General features: G+C 36.2%; 1 protein-coding gene across 2 annotated transcripts in view; it reads right to left on the bottom strand.

The window, feature by feature from the left end:
- Positions 1–15808, bottom strand: part of CCDC67 (coiled-coil domain containing 67) — a 100098-nt gene that overhangs the window by 43089 nt on the left and 41201 nt on the right. For both annotated transcript variants that reach the window (XM_011952095.1, XM_011952094.1), the window contains exons 6-7: positions 14975–15088; positions 13871–14113 (exon numbers count right to left, since the gene is read on the bottom strand). In XM_011952095.1, coding sequence (XP_011807485.1) covers positions 13871–14113; positions 14975–15088 — 357 coding nt within the window. The remainder of the gene's footprint in view (positions 1–13870; positions 14114–14974; positions 15089–15808) is intronic.

The raw sequence follows: 15808 nt of genomic DNA, 5'->3' as shown, positions 1-15808 counted from the left end.
TGTCTCATAGAATTCCATTCCTTCATTTTTTCTTTTCTTTTTTTTGAGATGGAGTCTCACTCTGTCGCCCAGGCTGGAGTGCAGTGGTGCGATCTTGGCTCACTGCAACTGCCTCCCAGGTTCAACCAATTCTCCTGCCTCAACCTCCTGAGTAGCTGGGATTACAGGCTCCTGCCACCATGCCCGGCTAATTTTTGTATTTTAGTAGGAATGGGGTTTCATCATGTTGGTCAGGCTGCTCTCGAACTCAACCTCGTGCTTCACCGGCCTTGGCCTTCCAAAGTGCTGGGATTACAGGCATGAGCCACTGTGCCCAGCCTCCTTCATTCATTTTTTCTAACAAATATTTACTGAGTTTTTATTATGTGCTCTGGTGATACAGACACAGAACCTGTTCTCAGTGAGCTTACAATCTAGTGGCAAAGACAAAGAATAATCAAATCATCACACAAATATCACAATGAGTGTGAATTTGAAAGGATGAAACATAAAAGTATGAATAAAGTACAATGCATAAAATTTTAATTAATACAAATACTTTCAAATTGTAAAAAGATAATAATCAAGAATAACCTAATGGCAAAGCTGGCTAACAAAATGAATTATAAACTGTGATTCAACCTTTGCCCAATGGCAGCTATACTTTAGTCAGTAACTGGAAATACCAGCAATCCTCTGGATTCAATGTTTCATTTTGTTAATAAAAGAAGCTTGAACTAGGTTAGCAGTTGTTGGGAAGGATCCATTAGAAGAGAGTAAAGGTAAAATGAGTGGTGTCAGGTTCCTAAGAAGGTGGAAAGGATGAGCCTCAAAGCACACTGGGAGAATTACCTAAAGCAAAAGTAAGGCCCTCCTCTCTGTAACAGGAAGGAAGGAAGATGGAATGCAGACAAGTTTATGCATTTAGCTAAGGGGATATTAAGAGACTGGCTATCTCTTGGCTTCTATTTTCTCTGTGAAGTAAAAAGTAACATCATGTACTAACAGTAGATGGAGAAGTACAGGGTATAGGAGTGATTTTTGAGAGTGGTGAAGAGTTTAAATGACTTAAAATGGGAATGAAAGAATTAGCTACTTGGAGAAAAAAGGTGGATTGCTGGGAAGTGTTGAGTGCCCATTTGAGGTTGGGGACCATGGCCTGCTGAGTGATTTTCTGCAGCAGTAGTTGGCTGTTCTCTAGGAGAGAGGAATGGAAGAGTCTTTCAATATCATCAGGTCACTTCCACATAATTATACAAGGAAATTAATGTTTTTTAAAAAGTGCCTGACTTATGTCATCAAATCCATTGCAATTTTTACAGATGAGGAAACTGAACGCCAGACTTGATCCAAAGTTACATAACTCATAACTACCAGATTTTGGAACAGGAAAATCCAGGTCTTTTGACTCCTAGTCCAGTTAGAACATTCAGGATGAAAAAATAATTCCTTCCACTCAAAATAAGTTAAATAGACCTCTAATGTATTGGTAAAGACAGGATGGGAGGTTCTAAGGGCAAGGGACCTCTCTGCTAGTAAAGGCTATAGAAAATACTATATTAAAAAAAATTTGTTAAATAATTCTTAATATATAGATATACTTAATATTCATTGAAAAATCATTATTGAATTATTAATAATTTCATTGAAATATAATCCACATACCATAAATATGCCCATTTAAAGTGTACAATCCAGCACTTTTTAATTTAGTCACAAAGTTGAACATCACCACTACTTTATTCCAGAGTATTTTCATCATCCCCAAAGGAAACCTCATACTCATTTCACTCCCCATTTTCCCCTTCCTCCAGCTACTGGCAACCACTAATCTATGTTCAATCTCTATGGAATTGCCTATTCTAGATGTTTCATACAAATGGTATCATACACTATGTGGCCTTTTGTGACTGGCTTCTTTAATGTAGCATAATGCTTTCAAGGTTCATCCATGTTGTAGCATATATCAGTGGTTGATTTCTGCTTATGGCTGAATAATGCTCCACTATGTGGATATACCACATTTTGTTTATCTATTCATCAGTTGATGGACATTTGGGTTGTTTCTACTTTTCGGCTATTACAAATAATGCTGTTATGAAAATTAATGTATAAGCTCTTATGTGGACATACGCTTTCTTATTTATTAATTCTTATCCAGAAGTTCACAAAGCCTAGAAGAATAATTGTATAGAAGGTATAGGATATAATGAGTTCCCAGATAATTTATTTTTACCAAGCCTTAAATATATGCTGTTTTCCAGGAGGCCTGTGTTCAGTGAGGGGCCTAGTAGCATTACTTTAGCCCCAGAACTTCCTGGCCACCTTGGAAATAAATATAAAAAGATTCAAATTGGTGATTTAATAGACTTGTTTGGATAAAGCCTCCGTTTTGAACAGTGGAGATTTTTCAGACAAGATTAAACATTTCAATAATAAAAGAAATGCAAAACAATAGATTACCAATCAGAAACACAAACTGAGTTAATGTGAATGCCGCCCATAACTTTGCCCAGTTGAGGAAGGCATGATGTGGGCTCCCTGGTTTGCAAATTTGCCACTAGGGAGCCATCAAATATGAAGTTGTACGTAGAAAAGTGCATCTGCTTTCACTCGGGGAAGGGGAGTCCACAAAAAGCTCTAACCTTAGGCCTATAAAATATAGTGTTGCGGCCGGGCGCGGTGGCTTAAGCCTGTAATCCCAGCACTTTGGAAGGCCGCGACGGGCAGATCACGGGGTCAGGAGATGGAGACCATCCTGGCTAACACGGTGAAACGCCGTCTCTACTAAAAAAAAAATACAAAAAAAAACTAGCCGGGCGAGGTGGCGGGCGCCTGTAGTCCCAGCTACTCAGGAGGCTGAGGCAGGAGAATGGCATAAACCCGGGAGGCGGAGCAGTGAGCTGAGATCCGGCCACTGCACTCCAGCCTGGGCTACAGAGCGAGACTCCAAAAAAAAAAAAAAAAAAAAAATGTGTATATATATAGTGTTGCCACAAGCTAGGGTTAGCTGAAACTCTGTAAAATATGGTAATAATACAATATATTTGTTTACTGTTATTAGAAAATAATATCCGTAAGAGTGAAATTTGGAGACATCATTGAGAGGAAAAAAGCTTATTCATGACCTAACTACGTAGGTACAAGCATATATGTTAAAATTCAAACTTTTCATAATACAAATCAGTAATAATGATTTGACATGTCAATGAATATACAAAGTATTTTACTTATAAATGACAGCATGTAAATTCCTTGCAAAAGTACAAGAAAAATTTGAAGGCTTTCTTGATACTGATAAATCTAAAATTGTTTTTTGACCTTGAATTCAAGGTTAATACCGAATTAACACAAGAATTAGTGAATTGATTTAACTGAGATGTAGTTTTAAAATTAGTATGCTTCTGCATGAAAATCAAATCAATTATTTGTGAATGTGGGTGCAAATATTGAGGAAAATGATTCTTTGGTACTTGGCTCAGTAATGGAACATTTTCAAGTTTGTTTGGAGCAACTTAAGTATGTAAATCAACTTTTTAAACTGTAAAATTGTATGGGATCTAAATACAGACCAGGTACTTCAGATGAATACTTAGCATGTAATATGAGATATGTTGGAAGCATAAAATACACACCAGAGTTTGAAGACTTAGTATGAAAAAAAGTAAAAAACTCAATAACTTTTTATATGTTGATTACATTTTAGAATGATAATATTTTGGATATATAGTGGATTGAATAAAATACATTGCTATGATATGTTAGTTTCACTCATTTTTCTTGACTTCTTTTAATTCGGCTAGTAGGAAAATTTAAATGATATTTGTGGCTTACATTATATTACTACTGGACAATGTTGCTCTAGCACCTTAATGACACATTAACAAGCAAACAAAAAAAGGTTAACTTTTCTGTCATAGATATTAGAAAAATGCAGAGCCATCTACTTTTGTCATTAACTTCCCATGAAAAATATTGCACATTTAAAAAACGTGTAGAGTGTAACATAATGAATAAATATATGCAATGAAATTAAGAAGTATACTGACACATTTCAAGGTTGTGGAAAGACAAATGAGATGTGATTCATGTGAAAATTGAGATGCATCTGGCATTAAAGTGTGCTATAAACAAAGAGAATTTTACATACAAGAAATGACAGTAATTCAGATGGAAATGGTTGTCTTTTTGCATTTATGTGTTATGATGTGGAACACTCTGTCATGACAGTTTTGTGAAAAGGGAAGAGAAATTTCTTTCCAAATACATATATTGGTTATAGTATCAGTTACCTCCAGTTATTCCCATTTGGTAAAATATAAATTTTGCAAAACATGTTTAAAGCCCATCTGTTTAGTTAGAGGTTTGCCTAATGGTTTGGGAGGAGCGGTGATTCTAAACCTTCAAATCAACTATCATATATAAATAATTGATGTATTTTCATTTAGATTTATCCTAAAGAAAAGAATGAAACGTGAGTAAAATTTGGAAATGAAACAGAGGAAAAGCTAAATTAATGCAATATATTCAGGATTTTTTCCTAAATGGATGAAAAATAGTGTTTTCCTGAGAGTAGAAATCTTTTAGGCATCTTAAAGTTTTTGAACCAAATTTCCTTTCAAAATCGTTTCATTAGTTCTACAACAGATTTTGTTTTTCATAAAACATGGTCCAGAATAATTTGGTTTGATTTTTAACACACGTGATTCTTTTGTAAAATATAAAATGGAGATTCTTAGTTCAAATTTAATAATGGTCCTAGATCCAAGGATAACTAAATTGTTTTTTAAATGAACAAATATTTGTAAAAAAAAATTTTGGTAAACTTCCTCATAGAAATCAGTATAGATATCAGTCACATTAAAAGTTGTTATTAGCTGGCCAGGCGCGGTGACTCACGTCTGTAATCCCAGCACTTTGGGAGGCTAAGGAGGGCAGATCACGAGGTCAGGAGATCAAAACCATCTTGGCTAACACGGTGAAACCCTGTCTCCACTAAAAATACAAAAAAAATAGCCAGGCGTGGTGGCAGGTGCCTGTAGTCCCAGCTACTCGGGAGGCCGAGGCAGGAGAATGGCGTGAACCTGGGAGGCGGAGCTTGCAGTGAGCCAAGATTGCGCCACTGCACTCCAGTCTGGGTGACAGAGCCAGACTCTGTCGCAAAAGCAAAACAAAACAAAAACAAAAAACAAAACAACAACAACAGAGCAGGATGAAATTTCTCAATCAAGTGCTATCCATTAAAAATGTAATGTGAGTCACAAATGCAGACCACACAGGTAGTTGTTATTAGCTACGGAAAACATCACAAAATGAAGTTATAGAATTACTAGTGAAGAATATGAGAAAAATGACTTATTTTAAAATTTTAAAAAGGGTTGATCAATTTTAGCACTATTGGCATTTGGGACTGGGCAATTCTCTGTTGTAGGGTTGTCTTGTGCACTGTAGGGTGTTTAACACCATCTCTGGCCTCTACTCATTAGATGCTGGTCACACTCCTTTCCTTGTTGTGGTAACCAAAAATGTATCCAGGCATTGCCAAATATCACGTGGAAGGAAAAATTACCCCAGTATAGGGCCACTAATTTAAATGAAAGTCATAAAAATTAGGGAATGGGTACTGCTGTTTTGCAACCTTTAGTATAAGTAAAAAGACTTCACAATTATATTGACTTCTATGAGTAGCTGGATTTTAATTTTGTTAGGTATATTCAGGAACATTAATAAATTATTAAGTACATTAATATATAAATACCATAAGGAAAAATAAAAATAGGTAACATGGACTTTCCTTAGCCCAGGCAACCCACAGAGCCTTCTCAGGCGTGCATGTAAGCCCCTAGAAGTTTGTAGAAATCTTTGAGGAGTAAGGAAGAAGTGTGGTAAGTTACATCCTGTTGAACTTGGGTCAGAAGGGTAAGTTAATTAAATGATATCAGTAAATGATAGGGCCACCTTGGCCAGCAGCTAGTTTGATTCTTCTTACTTCCTGCTACACATTGACTCCCAAGTTGCATGCATTCTCCCTCTCCTTGCCACCAGGAGTGTGTCATTGTGATTAAGTGTGAGAAGCATAGGCTTAAAGGCATTGATTTGGAGGGAGAGTAGAGATGGTGATCCTAGCTAGGAATGTTATAATAATGCTCCTTAATGTACACTCTTGCCTTGTTTGCAGCATTTTTTTCTTTTAACAAGATTCTCCATTCTACTTCTTGGAAAAATATAAACAATAAAGTTCTGAGGAGGAGAAAGGTGGAGTTCATCAAGGAAAGCATTATAGACAGAGTCAGTCATACTGCCGAGAAAGAGGTACAGAGGATCTTTTTTTTCCCCAAAGAATACTGGTGTAAAAGTAGCCATTTCTATCCCACAAGTGAGCCAAAGACAAAAGCTGACTCTCAGCCTGAAAAAGAGGATGCTCTCAGATCCTGTAAATAGGCTCAAATATAATTATTTTTGGGGATATTAAAAGGAACTCATGTTAGTGAAGAAGGTGAATCTCACTGAAGGGTAGAACCAGACTTGATAACTGGGCCTACTAGTGAAATATGTTTCAGGCAAACTAAATAGAACAGAACAAAATAAGCCTGAGCAGAACATTGATTTGTATGGATCAAATCCAAAAAGACTTAAAGAAGAGACAAAGCAGGGAAAAATGGCAGATGGGAGGCAGGACTAACTTGCAGCTCCCACTCGGACAGACACAGCAGTAGAGACACACATCATGAACTTTTGCTCCAAGAACTATTGTAGGAACATACCAGGAGGGCCAAGAGAATCCATCGCTAGGGAAAGTGGGAGAGCACCACATCAGGGGAGTACCCCATGGGACAAAAGAGTCTGAGCAACAGCCCTTGAGCCCCAGATCTTCCATCTGACATAGTCTACCCAAAAGAGAAGGAACCAGAAAAACAATTCTGGTAATATGACAAAAGAAAGTTCTTTGTCAACCCCAAAAGATCACACTAACTCACCAGCAATGGATCTAAAACAAGAAGAAATCTCTGAATTGCCAGAAAAAGAATTCAGAAGGTCAATTATTAACCTACTAAAGGAGGCACCAGAGAAAGGTGAATATCAACTTTAAGAAATAAAAAAAAATGATACAGGACATGGATGGGAAAATCTCCAGAGAAATACCATAAATAAAAAAAAAATCACAACTTCTGGAAATGAAGGACATACTTAGAGAAATTAAAAAATACACTGGAAAGCCTCAGTAATAGAATTGGACAAGCAGAAGAAAGAACTTCAGAGCTTGAAAACAAGGCTTTCAAATTAACCCACTCTGACCAAGACAAAAAATAATTTAAAAAAATGAACAAAGCCTCCAAGAAGTTTGGGATTATGTTAAGCAACCAAACCTAAGAATATCAGTGTTCCTGAGGAAGAAGAGAAATCTAAATGTTTGGAAAACATATTTGAGGGAATAATTGAGGAAAACGTCCCTGTCCTTGCTAGAGATCTAGACGTCCAAATACAAGAAGCTCAAAGAATACCTGGGAAATTATCATAAAAAGATCACTGCCTAGGCACATAATCGTCCGGTGATCTAAAGTCAAGATAAAGGAAAGAATCTTAAGAGCTGTGAGGTAAAAGCATCAGGTAACCTATAAAAAAAAAAAAACCCCATCAGATTAACAGCAGATTTCTCAGCAGAAATCCTACAAGCTAAAAGGGATTGGTATCCTATCTTTAGCCTCCTTAAATGAAACAATTATCAGCTAAGAATTTTGTATCTAGTGAAACTAAGCTTCATAAATGAAGGAAAGATACAGTCTTTTTCAGACAAACAAATGCTGAAAGAATTCACCACTACCAAGCCAGCATTAAAAGGAGCTCTAAATATTGAAAGAAATCCTCAAAATATACCAATATAGAACTCCTTGAAGTATACATCTCACAGGACCTATAAAACCATAACACAATGAAAAAATAAGTATTCAGGCAACAACTAGCATGACGAATATAATAGTACCTCACTTCTCAATACTAACGTTGAATATAAATGGCCTAAATGTTCCACTTAACAGATACAGAATGGCAGAATGGATAAGAATTCACCAACCACATAACTGCTGTCTTCAAGAGACTCACCTGACACATAAGGACTCACACAAACTTAAGGTAAAGGGGCAGACAAAGATATTCCATGCAAATGGACACCAAAAGCAAGCAGGGGCAGCTATTCTTATATCAGATAAAATAGACTTTAAAGCAACAATAGTTGAAAGGACTAGCCCAACAGGAAAATATCACAATCCTAAATATATATGCACCTAACACTGGAGCTCCCAAATTTATAAAACAATTACCACTAGACCTAAGAAATGAGATAGACAGCAACACAGTAATAGTGTGGGACTTCAATACTCCACTGACAGTACTAGACAGGTCATCAAGACAGAAAGTCAACCAATAAACAATGGACTTAAATGATACCCTAGAACAAATGGAGCTAACAGATATTTACAGTCTATGCAAGAACTGCAAATATATATTCTATTCACCAGCACATGGAACATTATACAAGAAAGAACATATGATAGGCTACAAAACAAGTCTCAACATATTTCAGAAAACTGAAATTATAGCAAGTACTCTCTCAGACCACAGTGGGATAAAACTGGAAATCAACTTCAAAAGGAACTCTCAAAACCATGCAAATACATGGAAATTAAATAACCTGCTCCTGAATGATGGTTGGGTCAACAATGAAATCAAGATGGAAATTAAAAAAATTCTTTGAATCGAACAATATTAGTGACACAACCTATCTAAACCTCTGGGATACAGCAAAAGCAGTACTAAGAGTAAAGTTCATAGCATTGAATGTCTACATCAAAAAGTCTGAAAGAGCTCAAATAGCCAACCTAAGATCATACTTCAAGGAACCAGAGAAACAAGAACAAACCAAACCCAAACCCAATAAAAGAACAGAAACAACAAAGATCAGAGCAGAACTAAATGAAATTGAAACAAAAAAAATTCAACAGATAATGAAACAAAAAGCTGGTTCTTTGAAAAGGTAAATGAAATCAATAGACCATTAGCAAGATTAACCAAGAAGAGAGAAGATCCAAATAAGCTCAATTAGAAATGAAACAGGAGATATTCCAACTGATACTACTGAAATACAAAAGATTATTCAAAGCTAGTATGAACACCTTTACATGCACAAAGTAGAAAACCTACAAAAGATGGATAAATTCCTGGAAATATATAACCCTCCTAGAGTAAACCCTCCTAGATTAAACTCCTAGAAGAAACAGAAACTCTGAACGGAACAATAGCAAGCACGGAGATTGAAATAGTAATACAGGCTGGGTGTGGTGGCTCATGCCTGTAATGCCAGCGCTTTGGCAAGCCAAGGCGGGCAGATCATTTGAGCTCAGGAGTTCGAGACCAGCCTGGCCAACACTAAAAAATACAAAAATTACCTGGGTGTGGTGGTAGGTACCTGTAATCCCAGCTCTCAGGAGGCTGAGGTAGAAGAATTGCTTGAACCTGGGAGGCAGAGGGTGCAGTGAGCCAAAACTGCATCACTGCACTCCAGCCTGGGGAACAGAGCAAGATACTGTTAAAAAAAAAAAAAAAAAGGAACAGTAATACGAAAATTGCCAACAAAAGAAGTCCAGGACCAGACAGATTCACAGCTAAATTCCATCAAACATTCAAAGAAGAATTGGTACCAACCTTACTGACAATATTCTAAAAGATAGAGAAAGAGGGAATCCTCCTTTCAGTCATTCTATGAAGCCAGTATTACCCTAATATCAAAAGCAGGAAAGGATGTAAGAGAAAAAGAAAACTACAGACCAATATCCCTGATGAACATAGATGCAAAAACCCTGAAAAAAATGCTAGCTAACTGAATCCAACAGCATATCATAAAGATAATCCACCATGATCAAGTGGGTTTCATATGAGGGATGCAGGGATGGTTTAACATATGCAAGTCAATAAATACAACACACCACATAAACAGAATTAAAAACAAAAATCACACAATCATCTCAATAGACACTGAAAAATAATTTGACAAAATCCAGCATCCTGTTATGATTAAAATCCTCTGCAAAATTGGCATGGAAAGGACATACCTTAAGGTAATAAAAGCCATCTACAACAAACCCACAGCCAACATCATACTGAATGGGGAAAAGTTGAAAGCATTCTCCCTGAGAACTGGAAGAAGACAAGGATGCCCACTCTCCGCACTTCTATTCAACATAGTACTGAAAGTCCTAACCAGAGCAATCAGACAAGAGAAAGAAATAAAGGGCATACAAATCAGTAAAAAGGAAGTCAAACTATCTCTGTTGACTGATGACATGATCATATATCTAGAAAACTCTAAAGATTCATCCAAAAAGCTCCTAGAACTGATAAATGAATTCAGTAAAGTTTCAGGATACAAAATCAATGTACACAAATCAGTAGCATTGCTATACACCAACAGTGACCAAGCTGAAAATCAAATAAAGACTCAACCTCTTTTACAATAACTGCAAAAAAAAAAAAGAAAGAAAGAAATGCTTAGGAATATACCTACCCAAGGAGGTGAAAGACCTCTACAAGGAAAACTACAAAATGCTGCTGAAAAAAATCACAGATGACACAAAGAAATGGAAACACATCCCATGCTCATGGATGGTTAGAATCAATATTGTGAAAATGACCATACTCCCAAAATCAATCTTCAAATTCAATTACATTCCCATCAAAATACCACCATAATTCGTCACTGAATTAGAAAAAAAATCTTAGAATTCATATGGAACCAAAAAAAGAGCCTGCATAGCTAAAGCAAGACTAAGCAAAAAGAACAAATCTAGAGACATCAGATTACCAAATACCCTATATTATAAGGCCATAGTCACCAATACAGCATGATACTGGTATAAAAATAGGCACAGAAACCAATGGAACACAATAGAGAACCCAGAAATAAACCCAAATACTTACAGCCAACTGATCATCGACAAAGCAAACAAAAACATAAAGTCTGAAAAGAACATCCTGTTCAACAAATGGTGGTAGAATAATTGGCAAGCCACATGGAGAAGAATGAAGCTGGATTCTTATCTCTCACCTTATACAAAAATCAACTCAAGATGGATCAAAGACTTAAATCTAAGACCTGAAACCATAAAGATTCTAGAAGATAACATTGGAAAATCCCTTCTAGACATTAGCATAGGCAAAGACTTCATGACGGAGAACCCAAAAGCAAATGCAACAAAAACGAAGATAAATAGATGGGACCTAATTAAACTAAAGAGCTTCTACACAGAAAAATAAATAATCAGTAAACACATAACCCACAGAGTGGGAGAAAATCTTCACTAACTTGCATCTGACAAAGGACTAATATCCGGGATTGATAAGGAACTCAAACAAATCAGGAAGAAAAGAACAAACAATCTCATCAAAAAGTGAGCTAAGGACATGAATGACAATTCTCAAAAGAAGGTATACAAATGGCTAACAAACATATGAAAAAATGCTGAACGTCACTAATGATCAGGGAAATGCAAATCAAAACCACAGTGCAATACCACCTTACTCCTGCAAGAATGGCCATAATCAAAAAATCAAAAAAATAATAGATGTTAGTATGGGTGTGGTGAAAAGGGAACACTTTTACCCTGCTGGTGGGAACGTAAACTAGTATAACCACTATGGAAAACAATGTGGAGATTCCTTAAAGAACTCAAAGTAGATCTACCATTTGATCCAGCAATCTTACTACTAGGTATTTACCCAGAGGAAAAGAAATCATTACATGAAAAAGATTCTTTCACACGCATGTTTATAGCAGTGCAATTTACAATTGCAAAAATACGGAACCAGCCCAAATGCCTATCAATCAATGAGTGGATAAAGAAAATGTGGCATATATATATATATGAATACTACACAGCCATAGAAAGAAACAAAATAATGGCATTTGCAGCAACCTGGATGGAATTAAAGACCATTATTTTAAGTCAAGTAACTCAGGAATGGAAAACGAAAACATCATTTGGTTATTGCTCCTACTTATGTTCTCACTCATAAGTAGGAGCTAAGCTATTAGGCTACAGAGGCATAAGAATGATGTTGGGGAACTCAGGGGAAAGGGTGGTGAGGGGTGAGGGATAAAAGACTACAAATTGGGTACAGTGTATACCGTTCAGGTGATGGGTATATCAAAATCTCAGAAATCACCAATAAAGAACTTATTCAAGTAACCAACCACCACCACCTGTTCCCCTGCCAAAAGAAGAAGGGAAAAAGCAGAGAATGCTTTGGTTGGCACTGGATGACCCAAAGCCTAGAGGAGAATACTTGGGAAGTACCAAGAACAACAATTTTCTTATTTACTGAATGTGAGTCTGATGCAGATTCCAGCAGTACAAAGACAGCTGCAAAATGTAAGTTTAGGTTGCCTTTAAATAGAAGGCATGACCAGTTGTCATATACTTAGGGAAGCAAAAGGCAGCAGCCTCTCAGAAGGAAAGACCCCATCACTGCATGACCCACAGTCATGCAAACACAGCTCAGATAGTTAGAGGTGGGCTGATGCTAAGCACTTAGAAGCCCCTAGGCACCCTCTAGAGCAGATGAAAGAGTGCCAACCTCATTTATATTAGAATGAAGCCAGAGAAAACACCATCAATGCCTTTGCTATTTTGAGACAATTTCTGGCTTCCTTTGCGTTTAGTGTTTGTAGTTTAGCTTTCTTTACTGGTTTACATCTGTATTCTAACTTGTATTAGACTAAGACCTCCCTCCTTAAAGCTGGAGTTTGAGGTGGGGTATATGTATGTCTTATAACCACCTCTGAATGGGGGAGACTGGGAGCCTTGAATTCTGTCCCTTACCAAACATAGGGAAAGAGGAACATAGAACAGTAGATGTTGGCAGAGAAAGAAGTTAAAGGACTAACTCCCTATATAAACCCAGATATAATGTGGCAAGGTGGGGGAATGAGGAGTTGGCCCAAGACTAAGAAATGACCCTGGGAGTTTAAGTGGCAAAAGATCTTGGGGTGGTATATCTCAAGGAGATGAAATGGAAGTTCTCAGGCAGTGATCTTACCTCAATCACGTATGTTAGGTAGAGCAGGGAATAGAGTGGGGAAAAGATATGAGCCAACTGTCATGGAGGAAGTGATAGAAAGAGGCTGAATATTTGGAGGTGGGAGAAAAAACCTAAAATGGGAGATAAAAGAATGTCTCAAGTACTAATGAATAAGAAATATATATTCTGTAAAGGAATGGGTAATGACCAGTTTTGATGAGTGCTGTATAACCTTTCTATTGATAGCAAGAAATAGACAAAAAGAAGAAAACATTATTGAGTTGAGAAAAAAATTAATGCTTGTTAAATCATCAATCACATTTGTCAATGTGAAAGTTACCTAAAAATAAATTCTAGGTTACTGTTTGATAAATGATTATGATAACATTACCAGTGATAAATCACTGGAGTCACCTCCATAGCTCTCACTGAGGTTACTAGATTGTTGAACCCTTCATGATTTCCTGTATCTTGACAGGATTCTTCTGAGTCAAAGAGACATAGGGTAACAGAAAATAGTGCGGGAAGAGGGTAGTACATGGCTAAAGGCATAGAGGTTTGTAAGTGACCACTGTTATATTGCACTTGTAATACATTATTGTTATGCCACTGCCGAACTAAAGTGCACTCTAAGTGTGGTAACATACTTATGGGATTATTTAATCTACGCATCAAGTGTGAATTACTAAGAGGAAATATTAACAGAATCTTCACATATATTAATAATAGAAAACTACCATTCTAATCCCTATATCTGTTGAGTTACCATTTATACAAGTCATGGACAATATTAGTTGAAAAACAAAAAATTAATCTTCACCTGGCACTGTCTTTGGTACATTTTCAGTTCTTGCAAGAGCTTCTGATTTTCATCTTGTAATTTATTCCTGCTTAGTGCTATCTCACTTACAGCTGATTTTAGTTTTTCAATAATGAACTCATCTCTTTCACCAATTTCACTATTGGGATCTGGGTCACATATTAAACGAGGAATTTCAGAGCTGCTGTCTTCTAAGCACTGTTTTTTACCATTTAGTTGAGTTTGGTAACTTTGTGCCTGTTTCTGAAAAACATAAAAACTGTGTAACTCAAATGAAGAATGTCATATTTAAGCTTACATGAAGTTCAAGAATGATAGAAAATAATTAGTAGGAATATCTTTAAATATGTTACTAGATAATGAAAGCTGGGTCTTTGTAATTCAGTCTTGTATTTGTTTTAAAATTTCAATTTCAGATGGTATAAAGAGAAAATATATTTGTATAACCTATGAGCAAAGATGTAGAGTAGAGAAGGAGGTTAGTGGTAGTAAAGCCATATCAAGCAAGAAAAAAAATCTAGAAGGTATAAAAAGAAAATTATGAATTCAATTATACAATGGTTGAAAAAAGTCTATAACCAAAAATAAATACAAACAATTTGATTGTAGGGGAAAAGTTGTCAGTGCATGTAACAGAGTTAATAACTCCTAATGTACAAACATTTCTACACATCGATAAGAAAAGGCAAACAACACAAAAGAAAAATGGGCAAAGTTTATGAATAGGCAATTCACAGAAAGACCTGAGAAAGGCTAAAAAGTATATGAGGAGATGCTCCATCTTATAAGTAGCTAGGGAAATACAAAGTAAAGCAAGCAATCTTAAACTCTCTGAGCGCCTTGCCTGTAGGCATACAAAAACATATGCTATTTAATGACACAATAACAATGGAATTTTAAATAGCTCCATCCTTTGAGACATGTAGACTAAATTCACCATTAACAGATATTCTATGCACTTGTGACTGTACCCACCTTTGGACCTACTCTGGTTATTTTTTCTTAGTTGGCATGTCTATTTGTAAATAGATTACATGCTGAATGGTAAAGATACCAATATTTAACTTCTACTTTTGATTTAGAGAATAGTATTAGATAACTTACCTGAAACTGATTACACTTCTCAGATAATAATTTTTGTTGAGCATCTAAAGAAATCAGATGAGTCTGATATAGTATCTCTTGCTTGTCCCATTCTCTTGACTTCGCTCTAAATTCCTTTAAAAAGTGGGGAGACAAACATATTGAAAAATATTATTCATTTTAAAGTACAACGAATAGGGCTTCTTTCATTTGTACATCTTCATTCTGAGGAAAAAAAAAGTAAATCCATTCTTTACCTATTAGGGAAAACAAAAAAAAGGTGTCAAATCTTTCATGTTGGATTTTTTTACCATCTCTAATTTTTGCTAGGAAAATACAGAATTTGTCACTTATTGTTAAAAATGTAAAAAGTCTCTCTTATAACAAATACTTATTACTAATAAGGGAATTTCAAACACCTTTTTTTTTTTTCATTAGCCAGTACTTTCTATTTGTTGACACGAAATATCTTTTCCTTCATTCATTCAGTTGCCAAATTTGTTCTCTTGTTTTTTTAGAGGGTGGGGCTTGGACTTATTTAGTGACTGTTAAGGACTGAATGTTTGTGTCCCCTGCAACAAATGCATATGTCAAGCCTAAACCCCAATGTGACGGCATTATGAAGTGGGGCTTTTGGGAGGTAATTAAGTCATGAGAGTGAAGCTCTCATGAACGGGATGAGTGTCCTTATAAGAAGAGCTATGAGAGATTTTGTTTCCTCTTTCTTTCTCCCTGCCATCTGAGGATACAAAGAGCAGACAGCTGTCTGCGAACCAGGAGAAGGGCCCTTACCAGAATCTGATTATGCTGGGTGATATGATTTGGCTCTGTGTCTCCTCCATCCAAATCTCACAT

This window comes from Colobus angolensis, unplaced genomic scaffold (genome assembly GCF_000951035.1).
Source record: "Colobus angolensis palliatus isolate OR3802 unplaced genomic scaffold, Cang.pa_1.0 Scaffold332, whole genome shotgun sequence".
Classification (NCBI taxonomy): domain Eukaryota; kingdom Metazoa; phylum Chordata; class Mammalia; order Primates; family Cercopithecidae; genus Colobus; species Colobus angolensis.
The sequence above is the reverse complement of the archived record's forward strand: the minus strand, read 5'-3'. Positions and strand labels throughout refer to the sequence as shown.